This window comes from Leptonychotes weddellii, chromosome 9 (assembly GCF_054177405.1).
Source record: "Leptonychotes weddellii isolate Sample4059 chromosome 9, ASM5417740v2, whole genome shotgun sequence".
NCBI classification, from domain to species: Eukaryota; Metazoa; Chordata; class Mammalia; order Carnivora; family Phocidae; genus Leptonychotes; species Leptonychotes weddellii.
Window position 1 is genome coordinate 4,601,287 of NC_138377.1, and position 22,452 is coordinate 4,623,738.

At 44.4% G+C, this 22,452-nt stretch overlaps 1 protein-coding gene across 7 annotated transcripts in view; it reads left to right on the plus strand.

The window, feature by feature from the left end:
- SETD3 (SET domain containing 3, actin N3(tau)-histidine methyltransferase) overlaps nucleotides 1-20,266 on the plus strand; it is an 80,080-nt gene extending 59,814 nt beyond the window's left edge. For 2 of the 7 annotated variants that reach the window (XM_081829957.1, XM_081829956.1), the window contains exons 7-13: nucleotides 2,953-3,011; nucleotides 4,255-4,369; nucleotides 9,289-9,363; nucleotides 10,423-10,589; nucleotides 11,437-11,522; nucleotides 18,111-18,271; nucleotides 18,955-20,266. In XM_081829957.1, the coding sequence (XP_081686083.1) occupies nucleotides 2,953-3,011; nucleotides 4,255-4,369; nucleotides 9,289-9,363; nucleotides 10,423-10,589; nucleotides 11,437-11,522; nucleotides 18,111-18,271; nucleotides 18,955-19,386 (1,095 nt within the window). In that variant the 3' untranslated portion in view covers nucleotides 19,387-20,266. Of the gene's footprint in view, nucleotides 1-2,952; nucleotides 3,012-4,254; nucleotides 4,370-9,288; nucleotides 9,364-10,422; nucleotides 10,590-11,436; nucleotides 11,523-18,088; nucleotides 18,273-18,954 lie in introns of those variants that run through there. The other 5 variants (XM_081829959.1, XM_081829960.1, XM_081829961.1 and 2 more) reach the window with 5 other exon arrangements.
- Nucleotides 20,267-22,452: the final 2,186 nt, after the last annotated feature.

Genomic DNA, 22,452 nt, shown 5'->3' on the forward strand with positions numbered 1-22,452 from the left:
CATCCAAGAACATTTTAGGAACTTTCAAACAACTTTGGGTTAATATTAAAATTTTTGCAAGATGTGTTTTTAAGCCTTAACTTGGTCTTCAGCAGGAAAAAGACTTGGTGTTTAAAAAAAAAAAAAAATCATTGGGTCCAGAGCTTCAGGAGTGTTTGAAACCGGTATTTTTCTTATTCTTGTTCATTTTTTCAGGATATGTGAAATTACTTCTTTTCAAAGTTAAATGTTTTTCACACGCAAATCATTTTCAATATTTCAATGGTTCAAGATCCTTGTAGAACTATTGTACAATACTTTTAAGAGGTAGAGTAGGTGTTGTTTTTTTTTTTTTTTGGAAACCAAATTTTTCTTGAGTAAAGCTGAAACAGTAGCTATTCTAGATAAACCCTAGATTGGGTTTACTGTAAGTTGCTTTGTAGGCCTTAATCCTGGGAAGGAATTCAGGAATTGAGGAACTCTGCGGCTCTGCCTGTTCTACCCTGAGGCCAGTAGGTGGCGATAGTGCCACAGTGGTGAGAGCCCTGTTGAAATGGCAGTTATTTGCCTTTCTCCACAGTGTCAAATTAAATTGTGCCTCAGCATAACGGTTAAGTGCATGTGTTCTGTGGCAGAATAGCTTTTTATACCAGAATTACATACAGGAGGCACACCCTAATTTTTAAGCATATAAGAACAATTATTTCTAACAGATTCTGCAAATATTACATAACCCTACAGCCAAATAATCATCAAAATTAATCTGAGGAAAGCATTTGCATATTTTTTCCCCCTGAGTTGTCTTTACGACTTCACCAGGACTATGAGCATGCACTTCTGTTTTCGGTAAGAAAGGTATATAAATAGGAGGAAGGGAAACATTTTGGAGAGTTAGTTTTCCATCTTTTTGGCCCTTGAGGTTACCTTGTTTGAGTAAGGTTGCAGAGTCCACAGCTGTTTCAGGGTCCTGCAATGGTGGAAGGTCGTTGCTCAAGTCATTTTGACATTCAGCATTCCAGTTTTGAAAATTGTCATCCTTTCTTCTATTCAGTAAGTCAGACTTTTTTTGGGAGGGTGGGTCAGATTCTTAATACCTATGGGATTGAGTGTTGGAATTTACCAACTCTCTAAATACCATAGTGCATTCCACAGTTTAAATGAATTAAAGTATTTTAAAATAGCAAAAACAACAATGCTTCCCACGTCCTAGAGTTTGAAATGCGGTGGCGTGTGCGCCATCCTGCCCCCGTCCGCCGTGGCGCAGATGTGAAGTGTCACTGTATCGTAAGTGAGAGAGGGTTTCGGCAGGCGAGGTCCTTGCTGTGCTGCTTCTTACCGGCTCAGTGGTTCTGGTTTTGTGGAGGGACAGTTCTTATCTGCTGAATTTGTACTTTTATAAGGAAAAACCTGAACACTGTTATGGCTAAGTTTTATAATGGTAAATGGACAGCATCTTTAGGCTCTTAGGACATGACCTTCCATTTCATTCATTACAAAAAGAGTTTGGAAAGAACTTTCAAGCCCTGGGATTCTCGCATCATCGCTGGGGTTGACCAAAGCATCGGATTTTTTTTTTTCTTTTTTTAACAGAGAAAATCCCGATCTGCCACCAGCAGCTGGAAAATTCCTCTGGGCAATATGTTATTTTATATATTGACTTGAGACATACCTTCTTTAATTTCATTTATGTTCCTGCAACATTTCAAACTTACACATTATGTTTTGACTTTTAATCCTAAGGGTTAAAACCAGGTGAAGAATTAGAGGAGAGAGCGGGCACCTGGGAGCTAACACCCAACTGGCAGCCTTTTGTAGTATATAATTTGCCTAAAATTGCGCACTGAGCACAAGCTTTTGTTTTCTAATTGATTTACGGTTTGAGCCACTTTTACCTCATCCCCTACTGTCCTGCGCGCGGTGCCAGCAAGTACATTACGGGGAGCGATGATAAATGGCCGTGCACTTGTGATGCTAATGCTCCAGGATACAAACTGCATGCTGCACAGAGCTCCACGCATCGGCAGCGGCGCGGAGACCGGACAGCGGGGTCTCGTCGCGTCTTTGGGATGGCCGTTTGCTCACTTGGTCACTCGCTGCCGTCTCTGTCAGACCGGAATTGAAACCGAAGATTAAAATTATGCTGTTACAGCTTATAATTTCTTAACTGAGACAAAGTTTTTGAGCGCTGGAAAGGTCCAGGGTGGGGGGGGGGGGTGGTTGTGCTGAGAGAATAGGAAATGGATAAAATGTTCTCATAAGTGTGACGTTTGGGACATCGTTACCAAATGTTCTTTTGTCCAGAGGGGGAAAAATGTAGTCCGATTTAAATAGGCCATTCTCTGTTTTATCTTTGTCTTGTTTGTAAAATTTATTATTTCACAAAACTCTTTCTCTTGATTTTCTGTACTTGAGCCTCATTTACTACGTATATGATTCATTTGCACATAAGTTGATTTCCATCCAAATGATTTAAGTCGGAGATAAATGAAAGAACCTTCAATTTATTAGAGTGCCTTTAATTGCTCCTTTTATCGATATAAGACGAGATTTGAAATGTATTCATGAGGGGATATGCAGCTTGTGGGTAGAAGGATTCGAGGAAGGCCAGGACAGACCCCTAACTTCGGAGGCTCCCGGTTTCAGTTTGGATCAGATTCTCAGTGCGTGGGTGTGCCCACCTTTGGTTAAGTCAGTCCACCTTAAATTTTATTTTTGCGTGGTGTCTGTGGGTTCTGGTATCGAAATATGAAGAAGCAGATTTATGGCGGCTGCTGGGCACAACAAATTAAGTTGACAGTGATGTATGAGAGCATAATAGCACGATGATCCCTCAGTAGCGCGGCTGGACGCCTCCTGCTTCATTTGGCTCTTGTTAGGATCTGTTAGGCAGCTAAATAATGAAATTCTGCTGACTGATTTCTGTTTTCCCTTCTTCTCTTTTCACGTCTGCTTTCTGAAACTTCTAATTCCCAGACCCATCCTCATGCCAACAAACTGCCCTTGAAGGATGCTTTCACTTATGAGGACTACAGGTTGGTGGGGGTGGGGTGGGGGGTGGGGTGTGTGTGTGTGTGTGTTGGGGTGTGGCGGGGGATGGTTGTGGGGGGGGTGTGTGTGTTAAAACATCTTTGGTGTGTGTTGTGTATTGTGTGTGTTGGGGGGTGGTTTCTGAGTGATCTGGGGATCTTGGAAGTGGGAAGTACTTCAGTAAGAAGTGATCTGCTGTGACCAGTTAAAGCCCCCAGACAGGTAGTCCTGCAGAAGTTATAATGGACAGCTGGGGTAAGGATCAGCATTTTAATAACCACACAGAAATTGCCCTCACCTGTAGTGGTGGGATTAGCCAAGGTGGCCAGGTGATAGTGGAGATTAACTTTCACGTGGGGTGGTCATGAGGACTTTTCCCCCTTTTTAAATAGACTATTTTAGTGTAAAGTGGGGATTTCTATAAAAATTTAAATTCAATTAATTAACATATAGTGTATTATTAGTGTCAGAGGTAGAGTTCAATGGTTCTTCAGTTGCGTATAACACCCAGTGCTCATTACATCACGTGCCCTCCTTAATGCCCATCACCCAGTTACCCCATCCCCCACCCACCTCCCTTCCAGCAACCCTCGGTTTGTTTCCTATGATTGTCTTTTATGGTTTGTCTCCCTCTTTGATTTCATCTTATTTTATTTTTCCTTTCCTTTCCCTATGCTCCTCTGTTTTGTTTCTTAAATTCCACATATGAGTGAAATCATGTAATTTTTTTTAAACAAAAAGATTTAATTGACTGCACAACGTAATAAAAAATAACATGCCACATTTTGTTGAGTTCTTAGAGGGTTTCTGGTCAGAAAGGAGTTATGTTGTTTGCCTTTCACTGAGGTTTCATACAGGTGCAGAGTTAGCATTTGGGTAGGAGAAGGTGGTGTGGGCTCGGGGCGGGGGGGGGGGGGGTCCCGGCCGCGCTGAAGCCTGGAGGCCTGGAGATCTCTGTCCCCGGCCCTCCTTCCAGACCCTCCGTCTCCCTGGATGGAACATCCCCCCTTTATCCTCACCCCTGGGTTTTCTCTGTCTCCTTTTCCCTCCCAGTTTCCCCTTCCTCCCCTCAGCCCTAGATTTAATTTTAAATGATGATGAAGAAGGCCAATCATCACCTGTGGTACTTAGGATAAGGTTTTGAACACTGGTGAGACGTCAGACAAACCAGAGTTTCTTGTTGAGGTCTCACTGCACTGGGCTCTGAAATGTGCCTACCGTAGTTCACCTCTTTTCTGATCGTTACAGGTGGGCAGTCTCTTCTGTTATGACTCGACAAAACCAAATTCCCACGGAGGACGGTTCCCGGGTGACCCTGGCGCTGATTCCTTTATGGGACATGTGCAATCACACCAACGGCCTGGTAACGCCCCCTCTGCGTTGTGTTTAATCCGGGGAGCTGTGGTGAATAAGCTTTAGAGTGGACATTCCACCTGCAAATCCTGCCCCCTTGCTGCCTCCCTCCAGAGGGAGCAGGCAGAACCAAGCCGAGCCACCCCTCCGACCTCCCACAGAGAGAAGCTGGTGTTTTTCTCTCTCTGCGTTTGCTGAATCCTAAAAACCAGGAACTTGAATCTCATTCCACTTTCAGAAACCACAGTGAACTGCATTTATTTGCTAAGCCCTAATTCCAGCCTAAACATTCATTTTCTTATCTTATTGAACCACAGACTAAACCAAAGTTTTTTTTCTTACTGTCTTAAAATACTGATTTATTGAAGGAAAAAAAAAACACCTTTCTTCTTTTTCCTTTTCTGTTCCTTGTTTTCTCTTTGCTGACTACATTCCCGGCCATTACGTTCTCTGACTGCTCACTGTTCCCTTTCCCTTCACCTGACACACTGCCACATCCTTGGCCCCGCTTCTTAACCTGCTTTTGTTCAGGAGCTGGTGCTGGTTTCCCTGGTGCTGGGGCAGGAGGAGGCGCTCTGGGGCGTTTGGCTCCTGGCCTCGCATGCAGGGTTGGCGTGGGAAGCACCGGGTAGGAGACACTAAGAAAATAAGGAAATTTGAGGGTGATTGTTAATTACGACATGTGAAAGGAGGAAGCCACGGAAGCTGGCTCCCTGTTCCTCAGCGTTCTTTGGATTCCCGGCAACGGTGGAGGTTGACGCGCTCTCTGTGCTGAGGGGGTTGTCTGAGCAAGATTTCCTGATACCCGTACACAGAAATAGGATCAACTTCAGAATATTTTGAATTTTTAAGCATTATAACTGGAATACCAGCTTGGTTACTTTTTTGTTCATCTTTTCTCAACATCAGCTCCCTTTGTTATTATTAGCAGTACTATAAACGGGCTTAAAAAATGCTGTAAATGAGTGTTTCACATCTAACCCCACGAAACGTCCAGAACACATGTAACACGTGCCAAACACTTGAAGCTGGAATACCCTGGTGCTAATTTGGAAAGGTGTAGCAACAAGCATACTCTTAACTTGTGGAGAATGAAGAGTTCCCCTCTTACAATTATATTTCTGCCTTAGTTTAGATATGCTTAATTTAATTAGCCATAGTAAGGAGCAGTATATTTTATTTACTTTCATTCTTTTTTGTTTTTTTTTTCTCCTTTCAGAGCTATCTTAACACTGATTACAAGATCGAAGTTCTAAAATTTTTCAAAAAGCTTTTAATACTTGACTATAGTATTTTTCTTTTTGCTTCACTGGATTAGATCATTGGTTCTCAAACTTGATTGATTAGAGTTCATTGTTTTATATCTCAAATTTTAAAAAGTCCATACTCTATTGTAAACAAACAAAAACAGTTAAACAGAGGCCTCTGCGGGAATAAAATGTGGAGGTTCCCTTCCCCTCCAGCACCCCGCCAGCACCCGGCCCTGCCCGTGGCCCGGGTCCCTCTGCTCAACACCCTCCAGGTACATGGTTAATGGTTTTGTGCAAATCTTTCTCTCCTTTGTGTGCATTTGCGCCCTCACACCTTTATATACACACTGGTTTTTGTGTTGCTTTCATGTAAATCGGATTAAACTATTCACTCTTTTCCCTCTAGGAGTAAAAAACAAAAAGTTAGTGCATCTCAAAATAAAAATAATGCATTGGTGACAACCACGAATGCTGTGTTTTCTCTAGCGCTGTTCATAAAGTCTGCATCCCACCCCAGAGCTGGCGAAGCATTGCTAGCCTTTAGAAGGTTTCTACAAGATGCTGGTGCTTTTTCTTACAGTGGTCGTTTTCCCTGAATACTTAACTCCACACCTTGGTTGAACCATTTTCCGTTGTAATTGTAAGATTTCAAGGGAAATTGCGTCTGGTAGAATTTGAGAATCTTTTAACACTATGAAGTCGTATATCACATGTATTAACAGTTAATCTCTTTTTAAAAGTAAGGTCCTTGAAATTAAGGCTTGGCTTTTCAGACAGCCGATTTTCTGTTTTGTGTGTGTCTATCTTGACAGTCGTTGTCTGTCTGTTCTGACTACCACCGAGGGAGTAGGTAGAAATTTGTAACCCGGCAACGCTGTGCTTCTGACAAAAACCTGCTTCTGGGAGCAGAGATGGGAGAGCCGAGCCTACAGCAGTAATTCCAGACCAGGAGCGGCAGGGAACTAGGGGAGAAGGGAAAAGGCTGGGTTGGTCCCTGGGCCAGAGATGGTGCATGTGTGAGCCCATTTCCTAGCCACTTGGAGAAACAGATTCAGGCAAGTTCATGGACATCATATTAAATTGTAAGATAAGATGTATCTTTGAATTCTGCGTGACTGGTTCAGAATAATGTAAGCAGCAGTTTTCCTTTCTTGAGCTGGTTCGGTTTGTGCAGAGGACACTGCCAAGTGCTTTATAGGCCACTGTGTCCGTTCCAGTAGGTAAAGCATGTTGAAGTAACCAGCCCTTGTATTTGAGAGCATAACTCTCCTGGAAATTTAAGCAGAATTGAGAGAGGCTCTTTTTCAAGGTCTTTCTGGTTGAGTATTAAAACATCTAAAACATTTAGATTTATACAAGGCTTCCAGTCTCAAAGTGAAAGCCCAGGTTTTTATAAGTAACAGACAAGGCTCCCTGCTTAACTTGTCCCACTATACTCCCAGCACACACAGGTCTGGGACCCTGGGCTTCCTCAGACACCAGCACACACTCACCTCTGGGCCTTTGCATGGGCTGTTCCTGCTGCCTGAAACACTGTCTGCAAGACCACTCACACACTTCCTCAAGGAAGGCTGCTTTGGGTGCCCTGTGTAACATCGCCCCATGCCTCCCCTTCCATGAGCCTCCCTTCCTGGCCTGTTGTCTACCTCCCGTGTTTCTACCTAATTATTTTTGTTTCTTGTTGGCCCTTTCCTGCCCCTCTTGCTTCCCTGCCTGCCCTCCTGCTATCTGCGCCTCCTGCCGGGTCCCGGGTAAACACGGCTGCGGAGCTGCAGACTTTCAGGGCAGGGAGCTCTCAGGCAGTTCCTCTTCTATCCTTGTCACCAGAATCATGTTTTGGGGTCAGAACAGCGATTTTGACAGTGGGCAGGAACTTCCCAGGGCTGATCCTATCAAGTGTTGAAACTGTCCTGTGAGCGGAGATGTGCCAGATTCCTGGGAGCTGCATTCATTTGTTGTCGCTTTTGTGTCTCTGTTGGCTTTGCAGAGCAGAAGCATGAGGGGTTTCTAGGTAGACGGTTCATAGGCCATTGGTTCTGGGGATACTGGGTTTAAGGATGATCGTCACATTGCCCTCCATCCTAAAAATGCCATTCCCTGGATTCAGAAGTAAGTTTTTGGATCCAAGCTGTTGATACCTTTATGAGCAAGTAGCACTTGCAGCGGTCTGGAGTGATGATTCTCAGGACATGCAGTTTCAGACAATCAAAGAGATTGGGGAGGCTGCTCTGAGGGGTGGACGTCTAAGAAGGAGCTTTTTTTTTTTTTTTTTTAATTTATTTGACAGCGAGAGAGGGAACACAAGCAGGGGGAGTGGGAGAGGGAGAAGCAGGCCTCCCGCTGAGGGGAGAGCCTGATGCGGGGCTCTGTCCCAGGACCCTGGGATCATGACCTGAGCCGAAGGCAGATGCTTAACCCCTGAGTCACCCAGGCGCCCCAGAAGGAGCTTTTAATATAAATTGGGGACCCCGTTCCTTACCCTGGTGGTTCATGCATCAAGTAAATATTATCAAAGGGTTTCAGGTGTCAGGTACAGAGTGCTCAGCGCTGGGGACACAGGTGAAAAGGGAGCTCCAGGTCTGGCTGGTGGGGCAGGTGTTAGATGAGGGGTGACAACACAGGGGCTCTGGGAGTGCAGGGTGGTTGGGTAGGATAAGGGCAGGCACCCCTAAAGAAGCCGGGACTCAGGGAAAACAGGTGCAAAAGGTAGTTCTAGGCATGAGGGAGCTGGAGCAGAGACCGGTGTGGCGGGCGATAGCAGGTCAAGAGGCTGAAGGAAGACATGGGCCTCCTCATAAATTGGCCGTGCTCAAGAATTTGGATTTTTTCCTATGGGTAGAGTGGAGGGCCACCAAAAGGTTTTAAACAGGAGGTCGACACTGTAGTGTCACTAGAGATGCAGGAAGGACAGTGAGGAATTTGAAGCCAGTCAGAAGGTTTTTGCAAATGGTAAGGACCTCGGCCACGCAGGGCAATGACGAGGAAGGAAAGAACCCAAAGGATAATTTAGGAGTTCAAGTGCTGACCTGCAGTGGCACCAGGAATATCTCTGTGCCTTGTGCATCAAGACATGGACTTGCCTGGCCCCCCAGGACAGGAGAGATTGGGGAGAGATGCAGGCTTCTGGTGTAGGGAGTGGGCTTAGAGATGCTAACAGCCTAGCACGCAGCTGAAAATGGATAGGCTACAGCTCAGTTATTTTATTTTCCCTTCGCTTATCTGAAAGTTTCAATTTCTCTAGTTTCAGGGTAAAATATGTACATAATCTAGAAACAGGCTTTTCTTTTTCCCTGATTCTTTATCCAGCGGAAGACACACTTTCATTTCTTGGTGGCCAAACGTAGCTGCTATTCAGCTAGAGTTCTCCAGGAGACCCTGCTTCCGTCTGTGGGGCTTGCTTTGGGACAAGTGACTATGCTTGAGGCCAGCGAGTGATAATCTGTACACTGTATTTTCCTAATAGTTAGGTCCTTTACTCGAGGTGCAGAATCTTGTATAAGAATCTCTGGTATAAACAGGATTAATGGAAATAACCAAGCAGTTCTTTGTCAGTTTAGTAAAGCATGCAGAGCGCAGTACCTTTGGGTATCTCTTATCTTCTAATTGCCGAAAAAGACCCTCATGAGTGAGGGGACCGCAGACCTTGGTGCTCACAGTTGTCACCCTCTCCCCCGCCTAGATCACCACCGGCTACAACCTGGAAGATGATCGCTGTGAGTGTGTCGCTCTGCGGGACTTCCGGGCGGGAGAGCAGGTAGGCGGCATAAGGTCGGCTGGCCAGTGGGCAGTGGGTTAATACTGCGTGGATCAGGGTGAGAGGGTATCTAACTCAGAAAAGTGGGGGATTTGTATTTAGGACTGGTTAGGGAACACATCTTGAGACCCAAAGCTGTAAGAAACATACTGTGCTTTGGGTCCACAAAGAAAAAAGATGTGAAGGCACTTACTTGCACAGTTGACCTAATATTTGTGATCCCGTCAACTGAAAATAAACTTTGTGTTATGACAGTAGAACACAGTTTTCGATTACATAATCCGCATTGTTCTCTCTCTTTTTCTGTTGATTAGAACCTTGTTTATAAAGAGGCTGTTTATTTAAATGGCAAAAACAAGGGGACTGGGAGCCGTGGATCTTACATATCCACTTTAATCCGTGAATTTTTCTCTCATAACCTGGGTGGGGGCAGGGTCAGGCCTTTCAGTACATTTGAAAATGCGCATCTTTGAATGCCTGCTTTCTGCCTATTGGGCTTATGACCAAGCAGTTAACCCCCAAAAGCAGAACTGATGTCAGCCGTTGACCCACCGTTGACGTTCCAACTGAGACAAAACCAACTAACGAAGTGCTGATCGGCCCTTCCTTCAGAAGAGTTAGAAACCCTCCTGCTAGGTGCCGAATTGCCACAGGACCTGGAAATGAGTGTCTTGACAGACATTGTCTGAGATCTTGTTCCAGGAGAGACTCTTGTATTAGAAGGAGAGGGGGGACGGTCGCCAGTTGTCAGCCGTACGTACTAGTCTCGCTGTCCCAGGGACGGGGAGGAGGCAGGGAGCGCTGTGGCCCAGGCTCCTCTGAGAGGCAGGCAGGCCCACGCGGCAGCGGGAATAGACACCCTCTGTCACCCGACTCAGTCTGGGCAGCTGGGGTGTTGCGGGATTGCAGGGGAGACGTGTAGTCACTGTAGAGCTGTCGTGTGACCCTAGTGGAAAGGACAGTTGAACATAGGGGAACTGATCCTTTGCCCTGCTCTGTATTGAGAATGATGTTGAATTTCTTTTATATCCCTTTATTTTTTTCTTTACTGCATCTCAGATTTACATTTTTTATGGCACTCGGTCAAATGCAGAGTTTGTGATCCACAGTGGTTTTTTCTTTGACAATAATTCACACGACAGAGTGAAAATAAAGCTGGGAGTGAGTAAGAGTGACCGGCTGTACGCCATGAAGGCTGAGGTCCTGGCCCGCGCCGGCATCCCCACGTACGTACGGAAACACTCACCTCTTTCTGTGTCCCTTATTTTCAGTTGTGTAGTGTTTAGTTGGTGCGTTAATACAACTTCTCTAGAGTGGTTTGTCTTCATGTCTTTGTCGCTGCTACACAGCAGGTTTAAACAGAGATGCATTGAGACTTAGCAGTGTTTTCAGATAAATATCATTTTGTCGTTGGGAGCACTCACGGTCCGTTCCAGGGGACACGGCCTGAGCTCCTCATTAAGTTAAATAAATACTGTGGATCATTGGTGTCTTTCACCTTGAAAAGGTTAATGACCCGGATCAATTTGTTTCATTTAATTCTTTGCCACCATTAGTTTCTGTAATGAAGTCATGATCCCCATTCAAGAATTTCTGGCTAAATTCTTCGCGATTTTCTTCCATTTGAGGTGCAAAATGATAAGACAAGAATTATGATTTATTAGTTCTTCAGGGAATGGAGGAACCGTTCTTAATGAAAATGGATTATCCAGACCTGTTTTTATTGAACTTGTCAATATTTGATTAATGATTAAAATGTGAACTCAACATAAATTATTGTTAACAGTTTTTGAGAACCACGGGCACACTTAATTCTCTGAGTATGTCGTGTGCACCCTGAGGTGAAGGCTTTTAGACGCTGGACAGCTGGACAGCCGGCAGTCACCACCGTCCTCTCCGGGAAGCCCGCCGTCCTGCGCTTCCCAGGCATCCAAGGCAGTACTTGTAGGGCTCAGGCGAGGGGTGGGCGCCCCTTGAGGATGACCCACCCTGCAGAGTGTAGAGTGAAGGGATCTCGCTTGCCGGGAGCAGGTGCCCAGGCAGGGGGACTAATGCTGTTCCCACTTTTGTCAGTTCCAGTGTGTTTGCGCTGCATTTTACCGAGCCACCGGTCTCTGCGCAGCTCCTGGCTTTTCTCCGTGTGTTCTGCATGACCGAAGGTAAATGATTTCCGGGGGAAAAAAAAGATGTTGACTTTTTAAAAAATTCATGAAGTGTAAATCATAGATTTAGATTAAAGATTCAGATTAAAGATACAATTGTTTAAAACTAGAGCAGTTTTTGGGGAGAGGGGAGAAGGCACTATTGGAAACCGAAGTGGATCTGTTTGACCCTGGAAATGTTTTATTAAATTCTTGATGTGTTGTCAATATTCATCTGTAATAAACAACTGATTCCCTACTGGGTTGGAAGATAACTTAAAACATCTGGGGTTGTCTGCATGAAAATTCTGCGTTTGTAGAGGGGAGTCTTTGCTGTGCTCGCTCCGCAGACAGCCTCCTCTCACTCGCGCCGTGCTGACGTGTGAGTGCCCCCTGACGTCACGTGGTCAGCGTGGCATACGTGGGCCACAGGACTTCACTGGGCAGCTGACTCTGCGTTCCAGATCTGAAACTGCTGGCAGGCTTTTTAATGTCAGGCATCCTGTTAGAGTCATTAACGCTGCAAACAGAATCTGTTTACATCACAAAATGTTCTTGTCTGCAGCCTCTGATTTCGGGTACAGAAAGTGTTAAATATATGTATTGAGCATCTACTTTTATGTTTACTTAAGACAAGACATTTGGGGTTTCTTATACTGAGATTTGACCTATTGTGGTTGCATTTTCATTTTTTGTCTGAAAACGTACCCCCCCGCCCCAATCCCATGGTCCTGAGGTTTCACGTTTACTTTTTTTTTAAAGTTTTTATTTAAATTCCAATTAGTTAATGTATAGTGTAATATGTACAATATGGGAATTATATATCCCCTGTGCTGATCACAAGTGCACTCCTTAATCCCCATCACCTATTTCCCCCATCTCCCCCCGCCCCCCCCACCTCCCCTCTGGTAACCATCATTGTGTTCTATAGAGTTTAAAGGTTTTTTTTTTATTTATTTGGCAGAAAGAGACACAGTGATAGAGGGAACACAAGCAGGGGGAGTAGGAGAGGGAGAAGCAGGCTTCCCGCTGAGCAGGGAGCCTGATGCGGGGCTCGATCCCAGGATCCTGAGACCATGACCTGAGCCGAAGGCAGACGCTTAACGACTGAGCCACCCAGGCACCCTTTTTTTTTTCTTTCTTTTTTTAAAGATTTTATTTATTTATTTGACGAGAGAGAGAGGGAGAGCACAAGCAGGGGGAGCGGCAGGCAGAGGGAGAGGGAGAAGCAGGCCTCCCGCCGAGCAGGGAGCCCGATGTGGGGCTCGATCCCGGACCCCGAGATCATCACCCGAGCCGAAGGCAGACGCTTAACGACTGAGCCACCCAGGCGCCCCTGTTCTATAGAGTTTAGAGTCTGTTTCTTGGTTTGTCTGTCTCTCTTGTTTCCCTTTTGCTCGTTTGTCTTGTTTCTTAAATTCCACATATGAGTGAGATCATACGGTATTTGTCTTTCTCTGACTGACTTATTTTGCTTAGCATTATACTTTTTATCTCTATCCGCATCGTTGCAAATGACAAGACTTCATTCTTTTTGGTGGCTGAGTAATATTCCGTTGTATGTATATACCACAGTTTCTTTATCCATTCGTCGGTCAGTGGACATTTGGTCTCTTTCCATATTTTGGCTATTGTAGATAATGCTGCAATATACATCGGGGTGCCTATATCCGTTTGAATTAGTATTTTTGTATTCTTTGGTAATACCTAGTAGTGTGATTGCTGGATCATAGGGTAGCTCTATTTTTAACTTTCTGAGAAACCTCCATACTGTTTTCCAGAGTGGCCGCACCAGCTTGCATTCCCACCAACAGGGTAGGAGGGTTCCCCTTTCTCCGCATCCCCGCCAACATCTGTCGTTTCCTGACTTGTTAATTTTAGCCGTTCTGACTGGTGTGAGGTGGTATCTCATTGTGGTTTTGATTTGCATTGCCCTGATGATGAGTGATATTGAACATCTTTTCCTGTGTTTGTCGGCCATTTGTATGTCTTCTCTGGAAAACTGTCTATTCATGTCTTCTACCCATTTTTTAATTGGAATATTTGTTTTTTGGGTGTTGAGTTTGTTAAGTTCTTTATGTATTTTGGATACTAACTCTTTTTATCAGGTACGTCATTTGCAAATATCTTTTTCCATTTAGTAGGTTGCCTTTTAGTTTTGTTGATTGTTTCCTTTGCTGTGCAAAAGCTTTTTATTTTGATGTAGTCCCAATAGTTCATTTTTGCTTTGGTTTCCCTTGTCTCAGGAGACATACCTAGTCCTACAGCTGATGTCAAAGAGGTTGCTGCCTGTGTTCTTCTCTAGGATTTTAATGGTTTTCTGTCTTATATTTAGGTCTTTAATAAGCCATTTTGAGTTTATTTTTGTGTATGGTGTAAGAAAGTGGTCCAGTTTCATTCTTCTGCATGTTGCTGTCCGGTTTTCCCAACACCATTTGTTAAAGAGACTGTCTTTTTCCATTGGATATTCTTGCTTGGTCAAAAATTAATTGACCATATAATTGTGGGTTCATTTCTGGGTTTTCTGTTCTGTTCCATTGATCTGTGTGTCTATTTTTATGCCAGTACTATGCTGTTTTGATTACTGCTACTTTGTAGTATAACTTAAAGTCCAGAATTGTGACGACTCCAGCTTTGTTTTTCTTTTTCAAGATTGCTTTGGCTATTCGGGGTCTTTTGTAGTTCCATACAAATTTTAGGATTGTTTGTTCTAGCTCTTGTGAAAAATGCTATTGGTATTTTGATCGTGATTGCACTAAATGTGTGGATTGCTTTGGGTAGTATAGACATTTTAACAATATTTGTTCTTCCGATACATGAACATGGAATGTCTTTCCATTTCTTTGTGTCTTCCTCAATTTCTTTCATAAGTGTTCTGTAGTTTAATTTAGAGTACAAATCATTTACCTCTTTGGTTAGGTTTATTCCTAAGTATCTTACTGTTTTTGGTGCAGTTGTAAGTGGGATTGATTGCCTAATTTCTCTTTCTGTTGCTTCATTATTGGTGTATAGAAATGCAACAGATTTCTGTATATTGATTTTGTATCCTGCAACTTTACTGAAATCGTTTATCAGTTCTAGCAGTTTTTTGGTGGAGTCTTTTGGGTTTTCTATATATAGTATCATGTCTTCTGCTAATAGTGAAAGTTTGACTTCTTCTTTGCTGATTTGGATGCCTTTTATTTCTTTTTGTTGTGTGATTGCTGTGGCTAGGACTTCGGTACTATGTTAAATAACAATGGTGAGAGTGGACATCTCTGTCTTGTTCCTGACCATACTGGAAAACCTCTCAGTTTTTCCCCATTGAGGGTGATATTGGCTGTGGGTCTTCCATATATGGCCTTTATTATGTTGAGGTATGCTCCCTCTAGACCTATTACTTTGTGGAGGGATTTTTATCATGAATAGATGCTGTACTTTGTCAGATGCTTTTTCTGCATCTATGGGGAGGATCATATGGTTCGTATACTTTCTTTTATTAATGTGGTGTATTGTTGATTGGTTTGTGAGTATTGAACCACCCCTGCAGCCCAGGAATAAATCCCACTTGATCATGGTGAATAATTCTAATGTACTGTTGGATTCGATCTGTTAGTGTTTTATTGAGAATTTTTGCATCCATGTTCATCAGGGATATTGGCCCGTAGTTCTCTTTTTTTGTGGTGTCTTTATTTGATTTTGTTATCAGGGTAATGCTGGCCTCATAGAATGAATTTGGAAGCTTTCCTTCCTTTTATATTTTTTGAATAGTTTGAGAGTAGGTATTAACTCTTCTTTACATGGTTGGTAGAATTTGCCTGTGAAGCCATCTGGCTCTGGACTTTTGTTTGTTGGGAGATTTTTGATTACTGATTCAATTTCTTTGCTGGTAATTGGTCTTTTCAAATTTTCTATTTCTTCCTGTTTCCATTTTGGTAGTTCATATGTGTCTAGGAATTTATCCATTTCTTCCAAATTATCCAATTTGTTGGCCTGTAATTTTTTATAATATTCTCTTAAGATTGTATTTCTGGGGTATTGGTTGCTATTTCTCCTCTCTCGTTTGTGATTTTACTTACTTGGGTCCTTTCTCTTTTCGGTACGTCTGGCTAGAGGTTTATCGGTTTTATTAATTTTTTCAAACCACCGGCTCCCAGTTTCATTGATCTGTTCTATTGTGTTTTTTTAGTTTCTATGTCATTTATTTCTGCTCTGATCTTTATGATTCCCTTCCTTGAGGTTTCACTTGTAATTGTGTGTGTGTGTTTGCTGTTGTAAACTACCGTAAATCCTGTGATCCTGTGCAAACCAGATTGGGTAGGAAGAAGTGAGTAAGTGAGTTACCATCTAGTTGAGCAGACAGGTAAGCACTTCTCCGAAGGAAGCTGCCCCAGCAGCAGGGAAGGGGCGGTTTGGTCTGCAGAGGCAGAGCCTACTGGGCTCTGTTGTCCTTGGCCCCCCTGTCCTCTTGTCTGGCTGCAGGAGAAATGCTGTCCGGTCCAGGGTTTGACATCAGGGTGGAGGTGGTAGAGACAGTCCCCAGACCCAGGCAGTGTAGATACCAGCTGCTGGAACCCACAGAGCTGTGAGATGGCACTTGCCCCTTCTGAGCAGCCACATTGCTATAGACTCATTGCCCCTCAAGTTAGCGCTTCCGGCTAGTTTGTACTTTGGTCGTGGCTCGAGTTAAGGGTTTCCTGTGGGCTTTTCTTGCATACGATGCAGAGGTAGAACACTGAAGGTCACAGTTCATAGCCTGTAGGAATTTGTAACAAGAGACGACAGTGATACTGATCCCTGTCACTGTGCCGGTGCTCAGTGTGGGGCGGACTTCGTGCTCATTCTCATCAGGCTTGTGAGGCATAGGGATTCCCACATGACTGACGTGGAAACTCCAGTTCGAAGAGCAGGAGTAACGTGGCCCTCAGCTGGCAGGTGATGGCCCCACGTCAGGACCCAGCTCTGCTCATCCAGAGCCTGCGTCCCAGGCATCCCACGTGGCTCCTGCTGGTTTGCAAAGAACAGGATTCGTGGAAGAGATCCTAGTAGTCCAGGGGTCTGGACGAACCAGCGTTCAACACGGAGCCAGGTTGAGGAGCTAGGGCACTGGTCACTGTCTGGGGTGACCCCACATGTACTCCCGTGGTGGCCGGGTGAAGGCACAGAGCCCCGGTGGGGACTCAGAGGATCTGTCAGGGCTTTGTTAGCTGCAGGCAAGCAGGGGAAAGGGCCTACTCACGAAGCCTCTGGTCACATGGTGACACGGCCTCATGTCCCCTTCCACCCCCCCTTGGTGGTTTCATGTTCCCAGTAGAGTGAATAAGCCCAGTTTCACTGTTAAAAGTAGCAGAGAGAGAAGGCTCTGTTTCTGCCCCTTAGCTTTTCAACGTTGAGGGCAGACCCTGGGCGGGTTTAGGAAGAAAACAAAACCAGTGACCTTAGTGAGGGGGTTTCTGAAAAGAAATCTCTACCACTCAGGAAGCATGTTTTAAATTTTCAGCACTTTATACAAAGAACATAAACTATAGGATCCAAAATATAAAAACCCTGAATTTTATCATGATCTTTTGCTAACAAATGCCACCTAATAAATTTCTTTTTTGAACATTAGATTAACTTCTTTTTTCCTTAAAAAACAAACTGCCTGAATCATTTTAGGTCTGCTGATTCTCTTTAGTGTCTCTTTAGTCATAGAAAGATAATTTGTCGTGTCAAGACAATTGATGTATTCTTCTTTGAATTCCTCTAACTAATACTAATAAAAGTTTGGTTTGCTGGCAGCAGATTCTTCAGTTTGAATTGTAAATAGTGACAGCTGTGGGGCATTTTGCTCTGAAAGAGATACTGTCTCATAATTACATAAGAAGTTGGGGTGTATTTCTTGAGCATGAATAGGATCAGCATGTTTGGGTCTCTTGAAGATAATGTGCCGGGAGCTGAAATGCTCAGAGCTGTTGCTGCATCCTTTCCTCTTCTTAAATATACTTGAAGGTAATTGAGTTGTTCACTTATGCTTATTTGTAATTTCTGTTTAAATTCCTGACAAGTGAGGGAAAAAGGCACATTTTTCATTAACTAAGATTTTTATAGTCCATTTTTCTTATTTCTTTCGGTCTGTGGTTTATGTGTTGTAAGAGGAGATAAATAGCTTTGTCAGATCCATTGCTGCCATGAGCACCAATCTGATTTAAATTTAGAAGGGTCACTGGATTGTTGTGCTGTCACCCGTGTGTACTATTTACATTGTTCACCTGAACGTCTTTTTGACCCCGTTGGTGTGACTGAGCGCGTGGTTTGCGAGAAGGCTGTCGTCAGAATAAGGGACGTGTCCCTGTAGATTTGTCCTTAAAACGTATCTTGTGAAACTGTCTAAAAGCTCTCAGTGTCCCTCATAAAAGCAACGAGAGATGGAGGGCTGTGCCAAGGCTTGGTCTGGACTCCCAATCAGGAGGGCTAGTAGTGACTTACTCTGGAGAGCCTGGCCTGGCCCAGCCCATCGATCCTGGGGAGCTTTTCACCACAGGCGGGTGACGTCGCTGGGGAAGATCTTTTCCAAGGTGGGCTGCTTGTTAAAATGAGAAGCCGTGCTGTTTCCTCCCTCACAGATGGCTGTTTGTATTTCTGCAGAAGAATTGAAGGAACATTTGCTGGGAGATAATGCTCTCGACAGAATCTTCACTTTGGGTAATTCTGAATATCCCGTTAGCTGGGACAATGAGGTCAGACTTTGGACATTTCTTGAAGATCGAGCCTCGCTTCTTTTAAAAACATACAAAACAACTGTTGAGGTAATTAGATCGCTTCAGTGAGGATTTGAGCTTTGTCATGTTTTTAGGGATTTTTAAAAAGAGATTCCTTTCTAAATGTAAATGACTTTTGTTAGCAAAATCGTTGTATATCTGATATTTTTCATTCAACTTATTAATATTTTCCTATTTAACACATTTATACTTATCAAAAGAATCCTCTTGAGGCATTGTTGACTAGAAGATGAATTTTTAAAAATTATTCAACACTTTCCTGTAATTCTGAGTTTTCATTTGTGCTTTCCAGGTTTACCATTGCACCACTAACTTCACATGCATCTCGCTCCTTCATTCATTCATTCAGCCCAGTGCCGAGCCCTGGGGCCTGGCAGTGCATGAGACAGACAAGGAATGATTTTTAAAATAAGCCAAGTTCCCTGTCAAATGTGGTGGGACACCGTTTGATTTAGGCTCACCATTTTGGTTTTATGATCACTTTCTCGGGGTGTAATTTAAATACAAAACAACCCACGCTTCTAAAGTGTACATTTTGATATAAGCACATAGTCCTGCAGCCACCGCCACAGTCAAGTTCTAGAACCTTCTGTCACCCCTCACATTTCCCTCGTGCCCCCATCCGTGGCAACAACTGATCTGCCTTCTGTCGCTGTACTTTTGCTGATTTAGACTTCTTATAATTAATTTTGCTCTTTCTCGTTTTCCAGGAAGACAAATCCTTCTTGAAAAACCACGACCTTTCTGTTCGTGCAGCAATGGCCATCAAGCTGCGCTTAGGAGAAAAAGAGATTTTGGAGAAAGCGGTGAAGAGCGCGGCTGCGAACCGGGAGCACTATCGCAAGCAGGTGCAGGTGGGGGCCCCGCTGCCCCGGTGTGAGGAGAGTGGCACGGGGGGCGCCAGGCTGCCCCTGGCCTTGCGGAGCCTGGAGGAGGAGGCCGGGGTGCAGGAGGCCCTCACCCTCACCGAGGCCGTCGGCAGGGCGAAGGCTGTGGAAAACGGGCTCGTGAATGGTGAAAACTCTATCCCCAACGGGACCAGGTCAGAAAAGGGAAATTTAAATCAGGAGGAAAGTAAAAGAGCGACTGAAGGCACCAAAGAATCTTCTTCAGATAGCACTGAGCGTGGTAGAGAGCAGTAGCCCTGAGAGGAGGTGCCGTCTGGTGGGGGTGGGGGGGGGTGAGTTGAGCAAGTTTATGAACCGTCCATTTACATTGCTGTGTTTTCTTGTTCACATTTTTCTTTCTGCAGAGAGGAAAAGATGTTTTTGCTGCTTTATATAAAAACGATTTTTTTTAAGTTATTTAAAAAAATCTAGCTTCCCTCTTTGATTAAGATTGCCATCTTGCTTCTGGGCAAACGAACAGGTTATCAAGCCACCAATGAGGTGCTTTGGAAGACTCTGTAGACCCATTGTGGGCAAATGTGTTTTCTTCCTGGGGAAGAATGCAGTTCTGCTCTCAGCTGTGCTTTTGTAGGCCTGTCATCTTGACAACCAGGACGACAGCAGGACTGGGTGTCGGCGCTCTGGGGGCTCAGCGTGGGGGAGGGGGGCGTTGTACAGCACAGAGCGGGCTTGAGATCTGGCAACTTGAGGGTTGGGGTGAAACTTTTTTTTTTTTTCCTAAGAAAATAACACCCCAGTACTGAAAGAAAAGTGAAGGTGGCAACCTTATTTTTAATAGTTTTAAATGTTGATGATAATCCTAATTATATAAATACACACACACACACACCTAGTGATTTCTAAAGATTTGTTTACCTTTTGTGTTTTGTTTTACTGTGTTAAGAACTTGTCCTTTCTCCTTGAATCACAGTAGGACATGCATCATCCTCCTAATTTTAAATGTTGGCTCTGATTTTAAAGTGTTGCATTTGATTTCCCGCGTCGGTCCAGCTCGCCATGGCAGTGTTCGAAGTGAGGCGGCTCCCTGGCTTTTTTGGTTTTCACAACAAGCTAGAGATTTTCAAAGCTACACTTTTGAGTAAAAAGCCTTATTAAAAGGAAAACATGATTAATATTTTTTGTGTATTCCTTTTCTTTAAGTGGGGACAGGCCCTTTGAATTGAGCCTTGACGCAAACCATCCTGCTTACTCTTGGAGCAGGTCCGAACGTGGCCTGTGCCCTGAGCTGTGCTTGCCCCAGGTATGCAGAGATGCAGGATGGGCCTGAGGTCGGCCACTCCCCAGCCTGCAGGGGGCTGCCCTGAGGAGGACCTGGTGGCGGGGGGCACACACCAACAGGGCGCTTTTAGGTTTTCCGGGAGGCCAAGGCCTAGGGATGGTGTGCCCAGAAAGCCACCGGTTCTCAGGCCGCGGATGGCCAGTCTTCCTCAGCTACAAGTTTGCACATCATCTCCGAGGTCCTAACTGTGAAGGACATCACTTACTTTGGAAAATGCTGTGTAAATTCTTCACCCTGCTATTTTGGTGACATCGGTGCACACAGGTGGTCTTAAGGACATTCTCCCTGTTTCTTCTCAGAGAAGATGCAGATCTGCAGATAAGTTGCCTAATCCTGCGCTGAGGATGCATTGCCTTCTAGAGCTCAGGAGGCCATTAAATACGAGGGGCAGGTTTCACTTTTACACGTGGTTGGTAGCATTTATCAGTGTTGACGGACGCCCGTAACTCTAGGCCATTGTTGATGGGTGTGCAGCTTCGACCTATTCATAATGATGCCTGTGATTGCAAACTGCCCCATCAGCCTTGTATCTGAGATACTTTACCAAAGATACAAATAGTCTGTAAAACCTACAGATCAATTTCCAAAAGGCAGAACTGTGTATGTGAGGCGCTTTCTGCTCTGGCATAGAAACCCCCCATAGACTCGGACTTGGATCACCAGTATGTCTGTGGATATATTTTCTCATTGGTTTCAGAGTTAAGTCTAGTATTAAATACGTCCTTGGAAAAAGTATATACAGTTGAAATGTAAAATAGTGTCTTGAGATGGGGTGACAAAATATTCCCTGGAAAAGACACAATTCCGATGGAGCTGACAGAGCCCTGGGTGGGAGTTGGACTTTAGGTCCTGGCCCGCAGGGCACTGCTGATGGGGGTCGTCACGGCCCCCCGGGGACTCCATTTCTTCTCTTACTTGTAAGGTGATTATCAAAAGTCCCTGCTTAAAAATTTGGAGACTATTCTGTGTATTAAGTCCCCACCGACGGGTCTGTTTGTTCAGGTAATTGGACCAAAAAGTGATTATATAAATTAGGCTCCCAATCAAGGACAGTCTTTGCCTTTGTGACATAGAATGGTGCTCATAAGAACAGAACTTTTTTTTTCCTTAAGATTTATTTATTTATTTGAGAGAGAGAGATCTAGAGAAAGAGCGTGGGTGAGCACACGGAGGGAGATGGAGAGGGAGAAGCAGACTCCCTGCTGAGCAGGGAGCCCGATGCGGGGCTCAATCCCAGGACCCCGGGATCATGACCTGAGCCGAAGGCAGACACTTAACCGACTGAGCCACCCGGGTGCCCCAAGGACAGAACTTTTCACCGTGGGAGGCTGGAGTGTCCATCGAGCAACCTCACTTCCCTAAGCTGGGCGGAATTGCCCTCGGCTGACGGTGAGACTGAGGCGCACGTTAGTCACCCTCCTCCCCGTTTCAGCGCAGCAGATCCCATGCTGGTGCACAAACACTTGGAGCCACAACTTAAGCATTTGAAAATCGAGGAAAAGTGATTAAATTGGCATTGAAGAGCCCTCATTGCCATCTGTCACGAAAATAGACCTTTCTCTCAAATCATTTTCAAGTTTACTTTTTTCTTAATGCTTTTGGATCTGAGGCTGTTCGGGCTAGTGTCCGGGAGAGTTGGCCTCTGCTTCTGTTCCTTAGCTCTGTGTACACGCTTAGCAGTTAGATTTCACCAGCCTGGAGAACCACCCCGTTTCTCCACACAGACTGGCAATTGATAGGTGACTTCCCCCAGTCGTTTCTAGAACAGGCTCACTGAAAGATGTTTTTTTTGTTTTTTTTTTTTTGAGAGAGAGTGAGAGAGAGATAGGGTAAGACATTAAAAAGATTCTCAGGTTCCCAATACAATACACAGGGTTATGCTAAATTAAGCCTTCACTTAAACATAGGGATTTTTTACCGTATTTTCTGGTGGTTAATATGTACGTGTTGGAGTGAAAGAATTAAGAAAAAAAACCCAAAACCGAAGAAAGTACCTGTGACTTGAGCGTAGCTAAAATAGG